This window comes from Emys orbicularis, chromosome 4 (genome assembly GCF_028017835.1).
Source record: "Emys orbicularis isolate rEmyOrb1 chromosome 4, rEmyOrb1.hap1, whole genome shotgun sequence".
Classification (NCBI taxonomy): domain Eukaryota; kingdom Metazoa; phylum Chordata; order Testudines; family Emydidae; genus Emys; species Emys orbicularis.
In genome coordinates this window covers 30,515,156-30,534,666 of record NC_088686.1, presented here as the reverse complement: position 1 = coordinate 30,534,666, position 19,511 = coordinate 30,515,156, and the positions used below count along the sequence as shown (strand labels likewise).

Here is a 19,511-nt window from a genome sequence, read left to right as displayed (position 1 = left end):
ACAATGGGGCCCAGTCTGGATTGGGGCCTCTGGGCACTAGTATAAATGGTACCTATGAATAATATTTATTTGTTTGTTAATCAGCTGTGTTTTGGTTTTTCAGCCTGGAATCCCATCCACTGCCAGCACATTGAATGCCATAATGCAATTAACAAACCAGCTGTGAAGGTACCGTTATTTCCACAGGACCAGAACTTTGCCCAGTTGAGGGCCTTAATGTAAAATTTCTTTAAGCCCATGGGTTGAAGCTAGGGCCCCATTTTGTCTCCAGTCACACACTGAAGTCGGTAAGACTTGTATGTAACCAAGGGCTGAGTTTGGCATGGAAATTGCTTACCCATATCTTTAATGGCCTGCTTTTGCTTCTACTGAAGTCAGGTGCAAAACTCCTATTGACTTCCATAAGATCAGATACAGGAACTAAGATGGCAGCATGGCCTGTGGAAACTAAAGGGCCTAAGAATATGTCTTGATCTAGATGGCCTATGTAGCCTGGCTGCTCAGATGAAGATGGAGTATTTCATCCTGGAGCCTCCATGAGCTATGTCCCCATATTAAATATAAGGATGGTTACGGGCCACATGTAGGGTTGCCAAGTGTCCAGTTTTCAACCAGAACGCCTGGTTCAAAAGGGACCTTGGCGGCTCCGGTCGGCATCTCCAACCGGGATATTAAAAGTCCGGTCGGCGGCACAGTGGAGGCCCAGGGTTAAGGCAGACTCCCTGCCAGCCCTAGCTCTGCGCAGCTCCTGGAAGCGGTCACCAAGTCCCTGCAGTTCCTACGTGCATGGGTGGCCAGGTAGGCTTGGCGCGCTGCCCTCCCCCCCCGTGACCAATGGGAGTTGTGGGGGCGGTGCCTGTGGGTGTGAGGGCAGTGTACGGAGCCTCCCCGGCTGCCCATGTGTCTAGGGGCTGCAGGGACCTGGAGGCCGCTTCCTGGGAGCCATGGTAAGTGCTGCCAGGACTGTGCAACTCTGCCCGCATCCCAACCCCCTGCCCCAGCATGGAGTCCCCTCACACACCCAAACTCCCTCCCGGAGCCTGCACCCTGCACCCCCGTCCCCCCTCCCCCCCCAAGCCTCTGCCCAGTGAAAGTGAGTGAGGGTAGGGGAGAGTGAGTGATGGAGGGAGGGGAGATGGAGCAAGCAGGGGTGGGGCGGGGCCTCAGAAGGGGCAGGGCAAGGGCAGGGCCTTGGGGCAGGGGTGTTCAGTTTTGTGAGATTAGAAAGTTGGCAACACTATCCACATGGAAAATCTCTGGAGTGGTCTCTGGCTACCCCAGTATTATGTTTTCTCAAAAATATTACTAATTATTTTCTCCGAAGTGCTTTAGAAAGGAGATAAATAGCATCATCCCCGTTTTACAGGAAACAGGAATCATAGAGAGGTTAAGTCATTCAGACCCCCGGGTCATTCAGTGGCAGTAGGAGAGTCAGGAATAAAACCCACATTTACTGAGTCTAAGTCTGGTGCACACTGCCTGTAGTAAAGCTATTTATTTATTTATTTATTTATTTATTTATTTATAGACCTAACCTATATTCCAGGCACCGTCTAAACATTAAAACAATTAAACTGATCAAAATGACACTTGATAGATCTCTCCCTCCCAGCAAGCTAGTCTCCCAGTGTATTATAATTGCAAAAAATGATGTTCATACTTGACTTCAGAGCTCCCAACATTTCCCACCCAGCATACTTCAACCCCAGCCCCTCATCCAGCCCTTCCCAGTCACCCCCAGTTAGGTCCTCCCATCACCAGAGAAAGATAACAGACAGGTGTCGCATTGTGACCTAAAGGTCACCACATTCAGACTCCAGCCATTCAGTGGGGAGAGTAACACTTAGTGATATTTACAGTTCTAAGGTTTGTACATGTAAATGCTTAGGAGTCTTGAATGGACTTTCATTTGAACTACTTTTTGCTGTAGAATGAAGATCCGAGCTATGTAGAGATATATGAATTGAGGCCTATTCTCTCTTAGATACATGCCCCAAATTCTTGTCAATAGAGGGGATGGAAGTTACAGCCAAAGAGGATTATACCCTCTGTCATTCGCAGCAAGATCAAGCTCTTGGCTAGATTAAGGCTTTGTCTTCACTACCCGCCGATCCGGCGGGTAGCAATCGGTCTATCGGGGATCGACTTACCGCGTCTAGTGAAGACGCGGTAAAATCGATCCCTGATCGCTCTGCCGTCGACTCCGGAAATCCACCTCGGCAAGAGGCAGCAGCGGAGTCGGCGGCAGCGCGGCAGCGGTCGACTTTCCCGCGTCCTCACCGCCAGGTAAGCCGACCTAAAATACGCAACTTCAGCTACGGTATTCACGTAGCTGAAGTTGCGTATCTTAGGTCGGACCCCCGCTGCAGTGTAGACCTAGCCTCTGAAACTCTAATTTAGTTTAGAAGTGATATTATGGTGTCTGTTAGCGATTGCCTTTTGTCTTCACTGCCCCCTTGTGGTGAAACTGGGTGACACAGCAAGGCTGTTTTAGTTTGCATCCTACTCTGATGGACCCCTCACCATCTAGCCTGCTCATGGGTCCTTTGTCGTGACCCTAGCCCTCCGGCTGGATGGCTGGTAGTCCTTCCCCCCTTTCAGGGTGCTAAAGAGTCCAATGCTTCAGGAGGCCAATCATCTTAGATGAGGGGCATACAGTCATTGATCTCTTTGAGTGTGGCCCACTTGCTCAAGGCCTTAGTAAACCCTCCTGATGGGTTTGGTAGGGGAGCCTAGGCCCGGCCATTTTCTGGGTTCCAGGCTAGGAACCCTGTATAAAGAAAGAAATTGACAAACTCCAACCCTTTACTGTTTCCTTGGTGTGCTTCCTAACATGCTGGTCCTGTAGACTGTTCCTCTAGTTCACATCTTGTGGTCCTCTCCTCCAGAGGGTCTGGTTTCCTAGGTGGCTTCTCACTGGTCTGTTACAGAGACCACTGTGCTCTGTGGCTCTACAGCCTCTCTGGCACTCCCCAGGCTATACTCCAAACCGTCCTTTCGGTTTTCCTTCTGGTTTCCCACATCTAGAGGAGTGTTCCCCCAGCCCTCCTCTTGAAACTGGGTTTGTAGTTCTAGTCATCAGCATGTTCCTGATTCAGAGAGGAGCAGGCCCAGATTAACCAATGTGCACTTGGTGAACTTGCACAAGGCCTACTAGAACACAAAACAACACCTTCCCCCACAAATCCCACATTTGATTGGTGCTGCGACCTGGTGTGCCAAGTTGCAATGCTACTCAAATTTGGTCCAGCCAGCGTCGTGTCATGCCACAGGGAAACTGGGTCAAACTGGAGTGAGTAGAGCTGTGACCTGGAGCTTGGCCCTCCACTTTTACAATAATCATTGGACCAGCAGAAGGCTTGCTGTACCTCCACCCCTCCCCCCAGAAGTCCATGGGGGTGCACCTCCTTGCTTGAGAACCTCTGCTCTAGAGGGTTGGAGCAGGGCAGCAAAATGAAGTTTTGCCTAGAGCGGTGATTGTCCTAGCCACCTTACCCCCTTCAGGCCTTGTGTGGGTGGACACCCCATCACAGGGCCATGCCATGTGACTGGGGTGGGCTGAAGTCTAGGCACCAGTACCCGTAAGGGAAAGATCACCCCGTCAAAGTGTTCATGGCCAGACCTATGACCGTCCTGCTTCTAAGTACTTAAATAGTGTAATGCATCTGCTCAGATGTGTGATCATGTTGCCATCTAATGGCTAACCCACAAAGAGGATAAAAGCTTCACCACTAGTGCAAGACAATGGAGTTATTCTTTTAGCTCTGGTGACAGAGGCCTGCATTTTGAGAGTCAGAGCTCCTGGGTTCTATCTCTGTTATCACATATGTGCTGTATAGCCAAGAGCCATGTTGCATGTATACTTGCAGCATATAGATTGAAAGTTCTAGAATTCTACCTTAGCTTGGCCTAAAAATATTGAGCCAAATTCTCCTGTATGAGAGTCTGCCTCTTAAAGAAAGAACTGCAATGACCATGAAATATAATACATGTGTTTAGTTATAGTAATGTAACAGAAAGACACACCTGTGTTACTGTGTGTAGACCACTCCCATAGGCCCACTTAAAACAAGAATGTAGAAAACAGGACTGACAATGCTTTCCTTTTACACAGACTGGTTCCCTGCTTTTGAGCTTGTCTTTGGCGGAAATCATTTCGGACACAACACTGGCAGGTGCTGAGTGCCTCCTGCAAGATGACGAATGCCCTCCACAAGCACTGACGCCAGGGGATGCTCATTACCTTGTAGCATTAACCCCTAGGATTGTTATGAAACCAGAGCACTTTCATGGAGAGAGGAGTTCATTCTGTTCTTCCTGTGTGTTTCAGATGTGCATAGAACCTTCCTTGTCTGTGGCTCTGGGTGATAAGCCACCCCCGCTTTACCTGTGTGAAGAATGCAGCCAGAGGATTGCAGGGTGGGTAGACTAAGACTCAGAGATGAACGATAATAACAAATAGTCAATTAAAAACAACCGCATACAATTAGTATACAACTCCAGATTCTAACACCCTCACTCATGTTGAATAGAATCTTACTCCACAAATAATCCAACTGAAGTTAATAGAGCCACCTGTAAAGTAAGCTGCTACCTGGTACGAGTAATTGTAGCAGAGACCGGCCCAAAGTGAACAGCATTTGCTTTTAGTTTGCACATTAGTGAGTCTTAAAGATAAGATTTGTAAATTATATGATTTTGTTATGAATCTACACCTTTTTTGCACAAGAACAATGTCTCTCCCCTCTCCTTACCGTTAAGAGCACTGTAGTGAGGTCTCCCTTGCTGAGGCATCATTACTTTTATGGAAAATGTACTTCACAACGTTCTCTAGTGTACTCCATGAAGCAACTGCATAAGGAGTTAAAACTAGATCACTCTTGTGAAGTACATGCAGAAATACATTCTGACATGAATTATCCTCACATTTTAAGTTTTGTTTGGAAACTTGTTAATTTACAAAATCCACTAATTTGCAATGTGTCTCCCAATCATTAGTGCAAATGAATGAAGTTCTGCTTAGTTCAGAAGCTGTGCATATTTATTTTTAGCCCTTGTTTAACAGACACCTCTGTATCATAGCAGCTGCAGGGGAAAGTAATTAAATTTCACAGAAGTCACCTTGGTTTTGAAGTCATCCTTGATTTAAAGCTGCAGGGAAAAGTAATCAAATTTAATTGCAGCCATGGCTTCTAAACAGATATACAGTGTATGGAACAGGTACTTTTCTTTTTTTCATGTTTGTCTAACACTGTTCACCATCAGTTTTTAATCTCAGGATATTCAGAACACATTGTATTTTCTAAATTGCTAAATTAATGTCTTCAAAGTAGTATTTGAAAGCCTTGAATATGGACAAATATCAGCACAGTGGTAATTTGCAATCAGTAGGGCATAACAAAGAGAACTGATTTAAAACAGCCTTCTATTTATGATGTGCTATTTACAGAAAAGCTTTTTCAGAACAGTGTAGATCACTGACATTTCTTTTGTGCAAAAATAAAATAAAAAGGGATGTTAATTAAATATTTGAATTATTTTAGGGACCACAGTGAATGGTTGGTTGATGTTCTCCTGCCACAAGGTAAGATATACTTTAAGGATGAACAACAAGTAATTGTGACTCTACAATCATACGTTTGTTTATTTTCCTCTGTTATCTGAGGTATTTGTATTATACTTTCAAGAAAACCACACAGAATCCTAGAAAATAATAATTGTTTACACTTAAATGCTCCTTAGCATCTTCAGAGTAGTGTGCAAACATTCCTAGTTATTATTGTTATTAATTATGTTTATTATGGTAGTCCGTAAGGGCAAACCAAGAGTGAGGCCCTATTATGCTAGGTGCTGTACAAACAGACTAGCAGATGGTCCCTGCCCCAAAGAGCATCCAATCTAAATAGACAAGACAGACAGAGGCTGAGGGAAGGAGTAGAACACACAAGCAGAATGAACACTGTGATGGCAGCAAACATGTTAATTCTGCCATTTGGGGTGCGTGTGGATTTACTTGGGAGGGGATCAGCTAAATGGAAAGAAAAGGGAAGGGAAAGCATGGGTGGGGCAGGGGAGAAGAGGGTAAGAGGTGCAGGTGTGGAGTGAAGCTGAGGTGAAGAGAATGTGAAGGAGAGGGGGGTGGAGCAAACAGCCAGTCAGCACAGGGCAGAGAAGGTCCAGACAAAACTAGAAAGTTCTCTGAATGCCTAGACATACAAAGGACCCTGCTTTGGCTGCTTCTGCTCCCATCAGCTGCAGTCTCTGGCTGGCTCCTGCCTCCTTTCTGTCTTCTCCCAAGCCCACATGGTGGGGCGATCGGAGTCCTCACACTGAGGGCATTGGGACCTAGGTTGAGTGGTCTCCCTGCACAGCTCTGGGTGAAGAGGCATGCTGGGGGAAGGGTGGCTCTGGGTGGGCCCCATTTGATCCCTTCTCTCCAGTGCAGCAGTCAGTATTGCCAACTTCAAGAGATCAAAAATCATGAGTCAGACTCCTAAAAATCATTTGCCCCAAAATCATGACATTTAAAAAAAGATTATACTGTGTTTTTTAGGCTAGTCTCTTTATTTCTGAACTCCCCTTGTTCATTCCCAGGGGGTGTGCATGTAACAGTGTTGCCCACTCTCCACATGCAATGGATAAGGTGATTTTTGGCCCCTGCTGCAGGAGCTCTCACCCCCACATCTGCCCTTCTCCTGCCCAACAATTAATCCTGTATCCCAGTCCCCCATCAGTTCTCTTCCCCCCCCCAAACCTCCTCAGTACAAACCCCCACTCAGTTCAGTCTCCCAGCCCCCATCATCACCACCCCAGCCGCCCTCAGTTCATCCTCCCAGCACTTACCCCATCTGCTCAGAACCCACCATCAGCCCTCACCCTCCTCACTTCAGCCCCCTCTGCAGCCTCCAGCTTCACCTCTGCTCCTTAAGGTTCTTCACCCTCCCCAGACCTGGGGGGCTGCAGTGGGGTCCCCTCTTCCACTTCCTAGGCTGGCAGGGGACCAGCCACCCAGGGCTGACAGCTGGAGCCACGGCTGTGCCTGGGGTGACTGACACGATTTCTAAGTAAAATTAAACCTCACTTTTAGAACTCTCAAATGTCAGGATTTTTTTTCAGTTGATGCTTATTTGAGGTTTGGCCCTCCTCCTTCTATCAGATGAAGTTTCTCTCCCCTGCTGGGGTGTAGCCAGCCAGCTGTCTCTTGTTAGTTTGATAGCTCTGCTTACCTGATATGTAAATGAATTCTCATTGTCCAAGTACTGTGGAATTAACTGCCGGATGGAGAAAACACCTTCCTTTGTTTAGGATGGGGTATCTCCTGTTTGACTGGAAACACATGATTTGTGCCATGACTGACAAAAAAAAATCCTGACTTTGAGAGTTCTCTTGCAAGATCATGAGTGAGGCTTAATTTTACTCAGAAATCGCAACTCTCGCCATCAATTCACAAGAGTTGGCATGCATGAGCAGTCCTTGCTTTGCCTACTTCAGGACCTACCAGCTCTCATCTCTTGCATATCCTATAGTTTACAGCATGCAGCGACCTAACTTGACCCAAAAAGCCTGGCACTGGGGCTGAAGTACTGCACTCTGGGGGATGACAATCCATGCAGGAGAGAAAAGCAGTTGTGGCTCACATTTAGATTTCAGTGGTCTGCATTTTATCAGCCCTTGTACCCAGGCGTTTATTATGACTTGCTGGTGGAGAGAAAGGGGCACTGGTTTAAATTCTGCTAGTATAGAAAGTGAATGTAATTATGAAGAACTTTCCTTCAAATTACAGTGCCTGACTTTGCAGTCCCTAGGCAGACAAAGCTTCCATTAATTTCACTGGAATTTTCGCCTATAGAATTCGGCCCATTGGCTGGGTACAGTTGACATCAATCATCTGATGTGTTCCAGATACAAGTAGGGAAACCTACCATATAGCTGGAGGAAAAGGATAATATTTGGAAAGTCAAGTCAAACTCTGGAGGCTCTTTTTACAGATATGTTTCTCCCATGATTGCCATGGTAAGGGAGAAAAGTGATAGTACTGTGTTGATATTTTGTATACCTTCCCCTTACAGCTGAAATTTCTGCTATATGTCAGAAGAAGGTAAGACTAAGTTGTTTCTGTGATGGGGCATGATTTGGTGTGTTTGTGCGTAACTTCATCCCATTACTGTGTGATATATTTTTTGCCATCTGAAGTTTTTTCATAATGTATCCATTGCCACATTTGTTAAGGGAAAATGAAGGTGATTTAGCAGTGAGATTTGTTTTGGCTCAGATTGCTGCAGTTTGACTTTTGATTTTGAGAGGTTTCCATTAAAATGATAGCTTAACAAAGCAGTCTTATTGTGCAATTGATCTTACCAGTCTGTGTATAATACTACTGTAACCGTGCGGGACTCACCCCTGCGGCACCTCCTGCTGGTACCTTCTGGGAATTAGATCTCCAGCCATCAGAGCGCCCTCCGCAGGCCAGTGTCCCGCTTTTGCCAGGCCCCCGTGTCCCTCCCGAACTCGGTGCCCCTTGCACGCCAGGGTGCTGCCCCCTGGCAGTACACCCCTCAGTCTCTGGGTCTCCCCTCCCCAGGGAACCCCCACCTCCACCAGTACACCCCTCAGTCTCTGGGTCTCTCCTCCCCGGGGAACCCCCACCCCCGCCTCACCTCAGTATATGGCTACTGCCCAGTCCCCATCTAGCCCCTGTTCACTGGGGCAGACTGCAGTATATAAGCCACTCATCACAGGCAAGGGGGGTTTGGACCTGCTGCCTCTGCCTACCCTTGGGCTGCCCCCTGCAGCCCCAGTACCTATTCAGCCTTACTCTGGGCCTGCAGCCTGGGGGGTTTCCAGGTTGGAGCTCCTCTGGCTTTCCCCCAGCCCTGCTCCACCTCAGGTACACTCCCCAGCAGCCAGGCCCCTCCCTCTCAAAGGCTAGAGAGAGAGTATCTCCTGCTCCCAGCCCACTGCCAGGGCCGGCTTTAGGAAGTGCGGGGCCAAATTCGAACATTTTCGGTGGGGCCCCGGCAGGGATGACTAACAACAACAACAAAAAACGTAAAAAAAAGCCTTTCATTTCTTCCATGTATTATTTATTTTCCATAACTATATAAATAATAAAATTATATATTATGTACATTGTGTCATATATGCTGTTGATCAGTTATTAATGAGCTCAGTTTCACATGTGTGGGTCCCCGCCACTCCCTGGGGGTGTGCTAGGGTGACCAGATGTCCCAATTTTATAGGGACAGTCCCGATTTTTGGGTCTTTTTCTTATATAGGATCCTATTACCCCCCCACTGCCTGTCACAATTTTTCACACTTGCTGTCTGGTCACCCTAATGGTGTGCACATGTGTGGGTCCCAGCTGCTCCCTGCCCCCCTCATTGAAGCAGGTGTGCAGGGTTACTGCCCTGGGAACTGCAGGGCACCACTGGACATGGGGCTGGCTGGAGGTAGGGTCTGACTGCAGGCAGGGCAAGGGTTGCGGGGCTGGCTGGAGACAGGGGTGTGTGGAGTGGGCTGGCTGGCTGGCTTCAGGCAGGGCCGCAGGGGCGTGCGGCAGGGGTTGGCAGGGCTGGAGACAGAGGAGTGCGGGACTGGTTGGCTTCAGGCAGGGGGTGCGGCAGGGGTTGGCTGGAGACAGGGCAGGGGGTACGGGGCTGGCTGCAGGCAGGGCAGGGGGGGGTGCAGGGCTGGTGCGGGCAGGGCAGGGGGTGCGGGGCTGGTGTGGGCAGGGGGCGATGTGGGGCTGGCTGGCTTCAGGCAGGGCCATGGGAGTGCGGCAGGGGTTGGCTGGAGACAGGGCAGAGGGTGCGGCAGGGGTTGGCTGGAGACAGGGCAGAGGGTGTGGCAGGGGCTGGCTGTGGGCAGGGGGTGCAGGGCTGGCTGTGGGCAGGGCAGGGGGTGCAGCAGGGGCTGGCTGGAGATGGGCTGACTGCAGGCAGGGGGTGCAGCAGAGGCAGCTGGAGCCCCGGCCCTTTAAATAGCCCCCGAGCCCCCCGCTATCCCAGGGCTCTGGGGGCTATTTAAAGGGCCCGGGGCTCCCCTGCTTCTACCACCCCGTCCCTTTAAATAGCCGAAGGAGCCCTGGGGAAGCAACGGGGCTCCAGCCCCTGCTGGGAGCCCCAGGCCCTTTAAATTGCCCCCTGGGGAAGCCGGGCCACCCCGGTATGGCGCACCGGCTCTTGCCAGTACGCCGTACCTGGGCTTGGGCGCGGGGCCCGATTCAGGGGAATTGGTTGAATTGGCCTAAAGCTGGCCCTGCCCACTGCCCTCTTATAAGGGCCAGCTGGGCCCTGATTGGGGCGTGGCCACAGTTGTGGCTGCTTCCCCAATCAGCCTGGGCTGCTTGTCTCCAGCTACAGCCCTCTCCTGGGCTGTTTTTAACCCCTCCGGGCAGGAGCGGGGTGACCACCCCTAGGGTTACCATTCGTCCGGATTCCCCCGGACATGTCCGGCTTTTAGAGTTAAAAATAGCGTCTGGGGGGAATTTGTAAATGTCTGGACTTCCCCCCCCCCCCCCCCCGCCCCCTGCAGAGCACGCGCTGCTGACAGGGCAGCCGGCCCGATGGTGCCACTTACATGGGGCTCTGACAGCCAGAGAGAGCCCCTCCTCCACTTCCCCCTCCTCTCCCCTGCAGCTGAGAGCACTCCCTCCCTCCCTGCATTCGCAGATCACCAGCCGGCCGTTCGCACCGGCAGTCTGGAGCTCCTCCCCCTGCTCCTCCTCCCCGGCACGCTGGTCTGAGAGGCAGAGTAATGGGGCCAGGGGGTCGGAGAAGGGGCAGGGAGGTTCTGGAGGGAGCAGTCAAGAAACAGGGAGCGGGGGGGTCGGGCGTTCGGGGGGGGGCTTTCTGGGGGTGGGGGTGTGGATAAGGTTTTGGGCAGTCAGGGTACAGGTAGGGGGTAGGGTCCTGGGGGGGCAGTTAGGGTGGCGGGGGTCTCAGGAGGGGGCAGTTAGGGGACAAGGAACAGGGAGGCTTAGGTAGGGGGTGGGGTTCTGGAGGGCAGTTAGGAGCAGGGGTCCCAGGAGGGGTAGTCAGGGGACAAGGAGCGGGGGGGCTGTCAGGGGGCAGGGGTGGGGAGAGGGATCGGAGCAGTCAGGGGACAGGGAGCAGAGGGGTTTAGATGGGTCGGGAGTTCTGGGGGGGGCTGTCAGGGGGTGGGGAGTGGTTGGATGGGGCGTGGGAGTCCCGGGGGTCTGTCTGGGGGTGGGGGTGTGGATAAGGGTTGGGGCAGTCAGGGGACAGGTAGGGGGTAGGGTCCTAGGGGGCAAATTAGGATGGGGGGAGGGTCTCAGGAGGGGGCAGTCAGGGAACAAGGAGCAGGGAGGCTTAGGTAGGGGGTGGAGTCCTGGGGGGCAGTTAGGGGCAGGGGTCCCAGGAGGGGGCAGTCAGGGGACAAGGAGCAGGGGGAGGGTTGGGGGTCCTGAGGGGGGCGGGAAGTGGGAGGGAGTGGAAGGGGCGGGGCTAGGGCAGGACTGGGGCGGGGCTCCTCCCGTCCTGTTTTTTGCTTGCTGAAATATGGTAACCCTAACCACCCCGCTACAACTACTTATAAAGAGGAGAGTATGAACTATTAATTTAAAATCCAAGCATTTTATATATTCTGGGCCACAATACTGAAGTACTGGATTAGTCCTTAATTATGCACAACTCCCATTATAGTCAGTGGATTTTGGCTTAGGTAAAGACCAACTCAGTCTTCAGTATTGGACCCTACACAGAGTACTGACAAACCAATCTACTTGCAAAACATACTAGCAACATTTTCTTAATAATAATTTAATAAGTATGGATAGACATGTTCAAGGTCTCATGTGCTAGAAAAAGCTTATTAAAAAGCCAAACTCTTAGCTGGTATAGACTGGCATAGCTCAGTTGAAGTTAATTTATATTTCAGAAATTTTTAGTTACCCCGAATGAGTTGGTGTAAATTGGCATATCTCCACTGAAATCAATGAAGCTACATGGATTTAAACCAGCTAAGGATCTGGCCCTGTTATGTGTAACTTTCAAAAATTCTGAGCTATAATTAGGGAGTGAGAGAATTTTGCAGGACACAAATATTAAATATTCAACAAAGTGAACTCCTTTTCCTTTCTGTATTTCTAGTTTGTTTCTAAGAATCACACTGCTATGAGGAATGAGGGGAATGCTCTGAATCAGAGTGTGTGTGTGCTTAGAAATAAATTGGGTATAGGTGAACTGAAAATTAGATGCTGTCATTACCTTTAGAGATTGGCCCAAGCCAGAAAGTTGAGGTTGTTGGCTGAGGCATTGATTTGGCCCATTCCAGAGAAAGGAGACTATCCATGACATTCAGATCTAGGTCTACATGTATCTTTCCTTGAAGTTTGGTAATGCTTGGCTCCAGGGGCATGTTTTGGACCCATCTCTAGTGAATTTTAAAAAATGCCAACATATTAGCTAGCTCTGTTATGTTGATTTTCATTCTCGTTTTCAGTTCCACTTACTGCCACATGTGGCATGATAAACTCTGTTTGTTTCCAGAACTGTAGCTCACATGTCAGAAGGGCTGTCGTCACCTGCTTCTCAGCAGGCTGCTGTGGCCGCCATGGTAACAGGCCAGTGCGCTACTGCAAAAGATGCCATTCGAACCATCACAGCAGTGAAGTTGGGGCAGCAGCAGAGACCCACCTTTATCAGACATCTCCTCCCCCAATCAATACGCGGGAGTGTGGGGCTGAGGAACTAGTTTGTACTGTGGAAGCTGTGATCAGGTAATGAGGCAAACAAACAAACACAGGGTCAGATCCTGACCCTCACACCTGTACTTGCAAATCCTATGTCCCAGGGCCAGGTTGTGATCCTAGTTTCACCAGCGTAAACTACAGTGACTGCACTGAAATCATTCTGGTGTAGCAAAGATGAGAATCTGGCCGAGGGACTTGTACACATGTGTCTGAGTGTCAGAATTTGACCTTGAAAGCTGGGACTTTATCTTATTTCATTATGTTTTTTACCCTTCAAGGACACTGTGCACAGGGAGATGAATGAAATCTAATGCTTTAACTTGTAATAGTCACTGACCAGCTATCTACTTCCAGTGCAGAAAGGCTGAATTACGGGCCACATTCACCTTGTTTTTGCAGCTTGCTGAAAGAAGCAGAGTTCCATGCTGAGCAGAGGGAATATGAACTCAACCGCAGGAGGCAGATGGGCCTCTCCTCTTCCCATCATTCCTTGGACAACACTGACTTTGATAACAAAGATGATGACAAGCATGACCAGCGCATCCTGAGCCAGTTTGGAATCTGGTTCTTAGTAAGTGTTCCTTGCTGTTTCTCCCTCTCCCCTTTTTCTGCAAGGTTATCTGTCCTATCATTGACCTCACTCTTAAATTCGTTTAGCTTAATTCAGTCATTTACCAGGACAGGATTGATCTAGTTAAATTGGTGCCATTTTTATAATACAGACAAGCTCTCAGGCCACATGGCAGAGCTGGGAGGAGAATCCAGATTCCCTGATTGAGTTACTTGCTGTAATCATTGGACTACAAGTGCGCCTCTATATGATGTTACATACCATATCTTTGTAACTATTCTACATTGATATGTTTTACACTATTTCTAGGTAAAGGCAAAGGTATTCTTTTTTTTTTTCTAGTGTGCATAACTAGTTTATAAGAGTTCAGTCTCTAGTGCTTTCCACTGTCTTCAAGAACTTTTGTGTTTCTGCTGACACATCCCAGACAACGAATTTGTTACTATGGTATTATTGCTCCTTTCATTCTGAAGGATGCCGTACCACAGATTTGTTATCTTTATAATAAGCAAATACTTTAGGCTCGTTAGTTCTTTTCTCATAATTTGCATGACTGGATAACAAGAGGACTTTGTCTTGCTAGTAGAAATCTGTTTTCACTCTTTCTGCCCCTTTCTTCTGTTTCAGACATGGATGTTATTATTTAAGTGCTCCTAGCACTGTTCACATTCTCTTCTCCCTGTGTAAGAAGGTTTTTCCTTAAGTTTAGTTTCCAGAAATTCAGTAGTAGTTTTAGTGACAAACATAACAGGAGCACTTCCGTGTACACCAGAGTGCGGAAGCACAAGATGCATGTAATTTTAGATACCATTTGATTTTCATTTGTTTTTCATTACTTCACCATTGCTTGATGTCTTGCAATTTATGTGGGGAGGGATAGCTCAGTGGTTTGAGCATTGGCCTGCTAAACCCAGGCTTGTGAGTTCAATCCTTGAGGGGGCCCCTTAAGGATTTGGGGCAAAATTAGTACTTGGTCCTGCTAGTGAAGGCAGGGGGCTGGACTCAATGACCTTTCAAGGTCCCTTCCAGTTCTAGGAGATAGGATATCTCTATTAATTTATTTATTGCCACTACACATTTCCCAAATTAATTGTTTTTCTTTTTCACCATCCCCACTCACTTTTAAATCTGCTTCAGTCTTGAAAAGATGCTTTCCAGCCTCTGCCCTGCTTCTGCCAAATAAAGCTCTGTGAATGTTTGCAACACACCCTCGCAGTCCATATTAAACTCATCCACTTGAGAGTTTTGTTTATTACAAATTTGAAATTCAGCCCATGTTAATTCAAGGTTTGTGAAGGTTCATGCACTGTTTGCTTGAATCTGTGCTGATAAACCCCCCAAAGCCAAGTGTATCTGGATCAAAGTAATGGGGCATTTGTACTTTAAAGATTTTTTTTTTTTTTTTTAATCTGAAACCAGGTGAAACAGATTTTGATTGAGTTTCACTTTGAATTTTGGTTTGATTAAAACCTGCAATTCAGAATGAAACTTGGGGGCTGCAGGGAGTCTTGCCCCAGCCAATCTACAAGGCTCCTGATCTCAGGCCCTTAAAGGAGCACTGGTCTGGGATGGCCCTGTACTATCCCTGTCCCCAACACTAACTACTCCCCGGGACCATCTTCCTCTCCCCCAATAACTGCTTCATTTACTTCCCAGGACACATGGAATGGAGTGACTACCTCCTTGGGCCTTAAAGGGCCAGCACCCATTTACAAGGCCTCTTCCAGAAGGCTGAGGAAAGGGGAGGGGAGCTAGGGCTCTGGGGTGTGGTGTTAGGGTATGGTGTAGGAAGGCAGAGACATTTATGCAAATATATGTAAATGAGAACCTACTGCTTTCTGTTTACAAATGTTGGCAGGTCTGAGAGTTAGGAGGGGTTTGCACTACTGACTCAAATGATCATGTGACTTTACTGTCTTCACCCTCCTAATATCTCCATGTCTAAACTTCGAGTGTAAGCACTTAGGGGCAGAGATTCCAATCTTGTTTTGTATGTTGTTGTGTTCATCTATGGTGCTTAAAACAGTTTTCTTGAAAGCTTAAGATCACTTTATATTCACAGGAGGTGTAGCATATGGGCAACAGCAGTACAAGCTTACCTGCTCTTTTCTGTCAATGTGCCTCATCTCTGACCTTGAGGGAACATCTCTAGATGGCAGAGTGAAAAATCAGTGATTTTGCTGAACACCTGTGCAATCCTAGGCCTCTCAGAGACTGACAGCAATGGTGCCAGTTAGCATGAAGTGAACTCTTTTCCATTAGGAACTGGACAGAGATCAGCAATTCATTTCAAAGAGACTGTCAGATGATAATGCTTTTCAGTTCATACACACCTGAGCTGTATTCATACAAATACTGAGAAGCAAGTAGCTCCATTACCCCATTATCAAGATGCAGAGTGGAATCTCAGAGAAGATGAAGAATCTTATAGAAAATGGTACAGTCCCCTCCCCACCAGCAGTTACCACAGTATCTTGGGATAAATTGAAAATTAGGTTTGTTTTTGCTGTCTTCCAGGTGAGCCTTTGTACTCCCAGTGAGAATACTCCAACAGAGAGCTTAGCTCGCCTGGTTAGTATGGTTTTCCAGTGGTTTCATTCCACAGCTTATATGATGGATGATGAAGTTGGTAGCCTGGTGGAAAAACTCAAACCTCAGTTTGTCACCAAGTGGCTGAAGACAGTTTGTGATGTTCGATTTGATGTCATGGTTATGTGCCTACTTCCTAAGCCAATGGAATTTGCCAGGGTAAGAATATTTTCTGTATTTTGTCTGGAGGTTTTATAAAAGCCATAAAGCTTGAAGTCGTACTGTGGTATATTTACGAAACTTTAAGGAACAAATTCTGCCCTCAGATCAACGCATACAAGCCCAGATCCATAAGGGTATTTAGGCACCTAACTCTCTGAGACAGGGTGCTCTATTCACCACAGGATGGCACCTCCTCCTGGCCATTCTGGGAATTAGCTTAACATAACCAAGGTCCTTCTTGTGGTTGCATTCCATCTCTCTGTCTCTTGCTCTTGGTCTGCAACCCTTCTCTCACCCCAGGAGCTGCTGCTGCCTCTTCATGAGTCAGCCCTCCAGCCAGGTCATTCACTGTTCCTCCCTTCCGAGGTTGTGTACCAAAGTCCCTGCTCACCAGCAGGTTTAGGCAATCCTCCCATTCACTGCCCCAGCTGCCAGTCCCTCAGTGGCTAATGGGGAACCTGAGCCCACCCTCTACTCCAGGTTCCAGCTCAGGGACCCTCTAAACATCAGCCAAGGTGTGGTTCCTTCCTGCACCTTGCTGCCTTTCCCTGGGCCTCTTCCTTATCTCTGGAGGGCTGGATGCAGAAAAGAAGTTAGGTATGGTTATGCTAAGTGTTGTGAGATGCTACTGGTGTGGTGCTTCTGCTTTCTCCTTTGTTGATATCACTCGGCTGCGTGCGTCTGTTCCCTCTGTGTGCTGCCCCAGCTCTGCGCAGATAGCTGACACAGCAAACCCGACGAGAACCCCCAATAACCACAAAGTCTAGTAAGGTACAAAGGCACCTCGGCCAGGTTTATTGCGACCCTGACACAATTTCAGTTCCCCGTAGATTACTTAGTCTACCGGGCATACTGCTAGAAAGTGCCGCTCGGCAATGGACTCAGCTCAGTCAGTGGCGGGACTTTCCACTGCCCCCTCGGCTGGACAAAGACACCACCTCAGGGATACATTTTTATACACAGGTACAAACAAGTTACACATCACTCCTGACGTATTGAGGTGCAACCCCTCTACGTAGCAAGGTACAACCCCTCTACGTAGTAAGGTGCCGCCTCTCACCTTGTACATGTTGGTTCGATCAAAACAACTCTATCCATCATTTTACCCTTTTGCCCCTGTCATTGGGATGGGTCGGCCTGTTCCATGTTATCTGTGGAATGTTCCGGTATAGTGTGTCTTGGTACCATGTTTATACTGTAACTATGCTAGGTGAATATACATTTATGCAACCTCAGCCCTTTCCTTGCCAGCTTCTGTGAGCAGGGCCTGCCTCTGGCTCACAGCTTAACTTTGCTTTATGTTAGCAAAGTCTTGACCATTACTTTAGTTCAGGCCTTAGGCCTCATACCGGGCCTCTGATACCAAGGTTTATATCTTAGGGCCTCCTCTTACTACACTAAATGTCACAACACATAACTTTTAAGCACCTAGAAAATCACTGTGGTACGCAATGCCTGAGTTAGGCACCTAAACTCCTATACAATGAATGTGCAGAGGCAGGCACCTTAGAATGAAATAAAACAAAAGCCCCCAGTATGCTAGGCAGGAAGCCAGCTAGCCAATGGGAGGTGCCAATAAGACAGGCCTGTGCTAAGCCCCATCCCACTCCCAAAAATAGGCACCTATCTCTGCTTGCTTTTCTCAACTGTGAACACTCCTGAAATTAGGCACCTATGCCATTGGTGGTGGTGGTGGTACCACTACCAGCCCTATATCTTTTGGCCCAGTGGTTAGCGCACTCACTTGTGATGTGGGAGACCCGGGTTCAAGTCCTCATCTCTGCCAATGGGGGAGAAGGGATTTGAAGTGGGGTTTCCCACCACCCAGAAGAGGGCTCTATCCACTGAGCTAAGGGATATTCTGATGTGGGGCTCCCTCACTCTCTCCTGTATATCTCAAAAAAGATATACTGGCATTAGAAAAGGTTCAGAGAAGGGGAACTAAAATGATTAGGGGTTTGGAACGGGTCCCATATGAGGAGAGATTAAAGAGGCTAGGACTCTTCAGCTTGGAAAAGAGGAGACTAAGGGGGGATATGATAGAGGTATATAAAATCATGAGTGGTGTGGAGAAAATGAATAAGGAAAAGTTATGTACTTGTTCTAATAATGTAAGAACTCGGGGCCACCAAATGAAATTAATGGGAAGCAGGTTTGACACAAATAAAAGGAAGTTCTTCTTCACACAGCGCACAGTCAACCTGTGGAACTCCTTGCCTGAGGAGGTTGTGAAGGCTAGGACTATAACAGAGTTTAAAAGAGAACTAGATAAATTCATGGAGGTTAAGTCCATTAATGGCTATTAGCCAGGATGGATAAGGAATGGTGTCCCTAGACACTGTTTGTCAGAGGGTGGAGATGGATGGCAGGAGAGAGATCACTTGATCATTACCTGTTAGGTTCACTCCCTCTGGGGCACCTGGCATTGGTCACTGTCGGTAGACAGGATACTGTCTGGATGGACCTTTGGTCTGACCCAGTATGGCCATTCTTATGTTTTTATGTTCCTGTTGAAGCTGTTCCACTTTGGATAAATAATGAAAGAGTGACTAAAACAGGTGGACTTGACCTGGTGTCTTCCACCTTCCAGCTGGCTACCCTAACCACTGGACTACAGTCTTTCTCTACTGTGGATAAATACTTAAGTAGTCATTGGGCCAGGGAGAACTGCATTTAAATCTTCAGCTGCACTTCAGTTGCCCCTGGATCATATGGAAAAAAAAAATGCAGTCCCCATGGTTGAATCTGAAATATGCACTGAACTATACTATTGATCAATCATCATGATTTAATGTCTGTAAGGTGCCATGCAAATATATGATGCTATACAAATAACAAATGCAAGAATTATAATAGCAGCTAATAAACACTATTCCTGGAAATGCCCTCAGGTTGGTGGATACTGGGACAAATCCTGTAGCACTGTGACACAATTAAAGGAAGGTCTGAGTCGCATCCTCTGCCTGATTCCATACAATGTAATAAACCAGCCTGTCTGGGAATGTATTATGCCAGAATGGCTGGAAGCCATTAGAACAGAAGTGCCTGATAATCAACTGAAAGAGTTCAGAGAAGTACTAAGGTAGGTAAACGGGTACTTGAGCTGTAACAATGGTGAGTATATTAATTAACAAGGGTTTTAGCACAAGAAATTGGTGACGTTGAATAAAAATGCCTTTCAGAACTGCTTTGTTTATATGCAATATAAGAGACAGTGACTAGATGCAGCTGCATCATTAATAAATTAAAGATGGACCTTAACTGGAACATTTGATCCAAAGTTCCACAGTATCACTGGATCTGTATCCGGATCCAAAAGTAGGGCTAGATTGACCTTTGCCCTGAGCGGACAACACATCCAGGGGGTTCAGGCGCAATGGAGAGAGCAGCGTCCAGGGAAGTGCTACTCCTCCCTTACAGGTGGGTTAGGGGTGGGGAGTAGGCACAGCTGAGCTGGCACAGCAGCGGATTAGTCTG

At 47.9% G+C, this 19,511-nt stretch overlaps 1 protein-coding gene across 3 annotated transcripts in view; it reads left to right on the top strand.

The window, feature by feature from the left end:
- The window catches only part of UNC79 (unc-79 homolog, NALCN channel complex subunit), a 146,278-nt gene that overhangs the window by 24,995 nt on the left and 101,772 nt on the right, over positions 1 to 19,511 (top strand). For all 3 annotated transcript variants that reach the window (XM_065403675.1, XM_065403674.1, XM_065403677.1), the window contains 8 exons: positions 104 to 168; positions 4,331 to 4,419; positions 5,544 to 5,584; positions 8,070 to 8,098; positions 12,510 to 12,739; positions 13,112 to 13,283; positions 15,801 to 16,031; positions 18,926 to 19,116. In XM_065403675.1, coding sequence (XP_065259747.1) covers positions 104 to 168; positions 4,331 to 4,419; positions 5,544 to 5,584; positions 8,070 to 8,098; positions 12,510 to 12,739; positions 13,112 to 13,283; positions 15,801 to 16,031; positions 18,926 to 19,116 — 1,048 coding nt within the window. The remainder of the gene's footprint in view (positions 1 to 103; positions 169 to 4,330; positions 4,420 to 5,543; positions 5,585 to 8,069; positions 8,099 to 12,509; positions 12,740 to 13,111; positions 13,284 to 15,800; positions 16,032 to 18,925; positions 19,117 to 19,511) is intronic.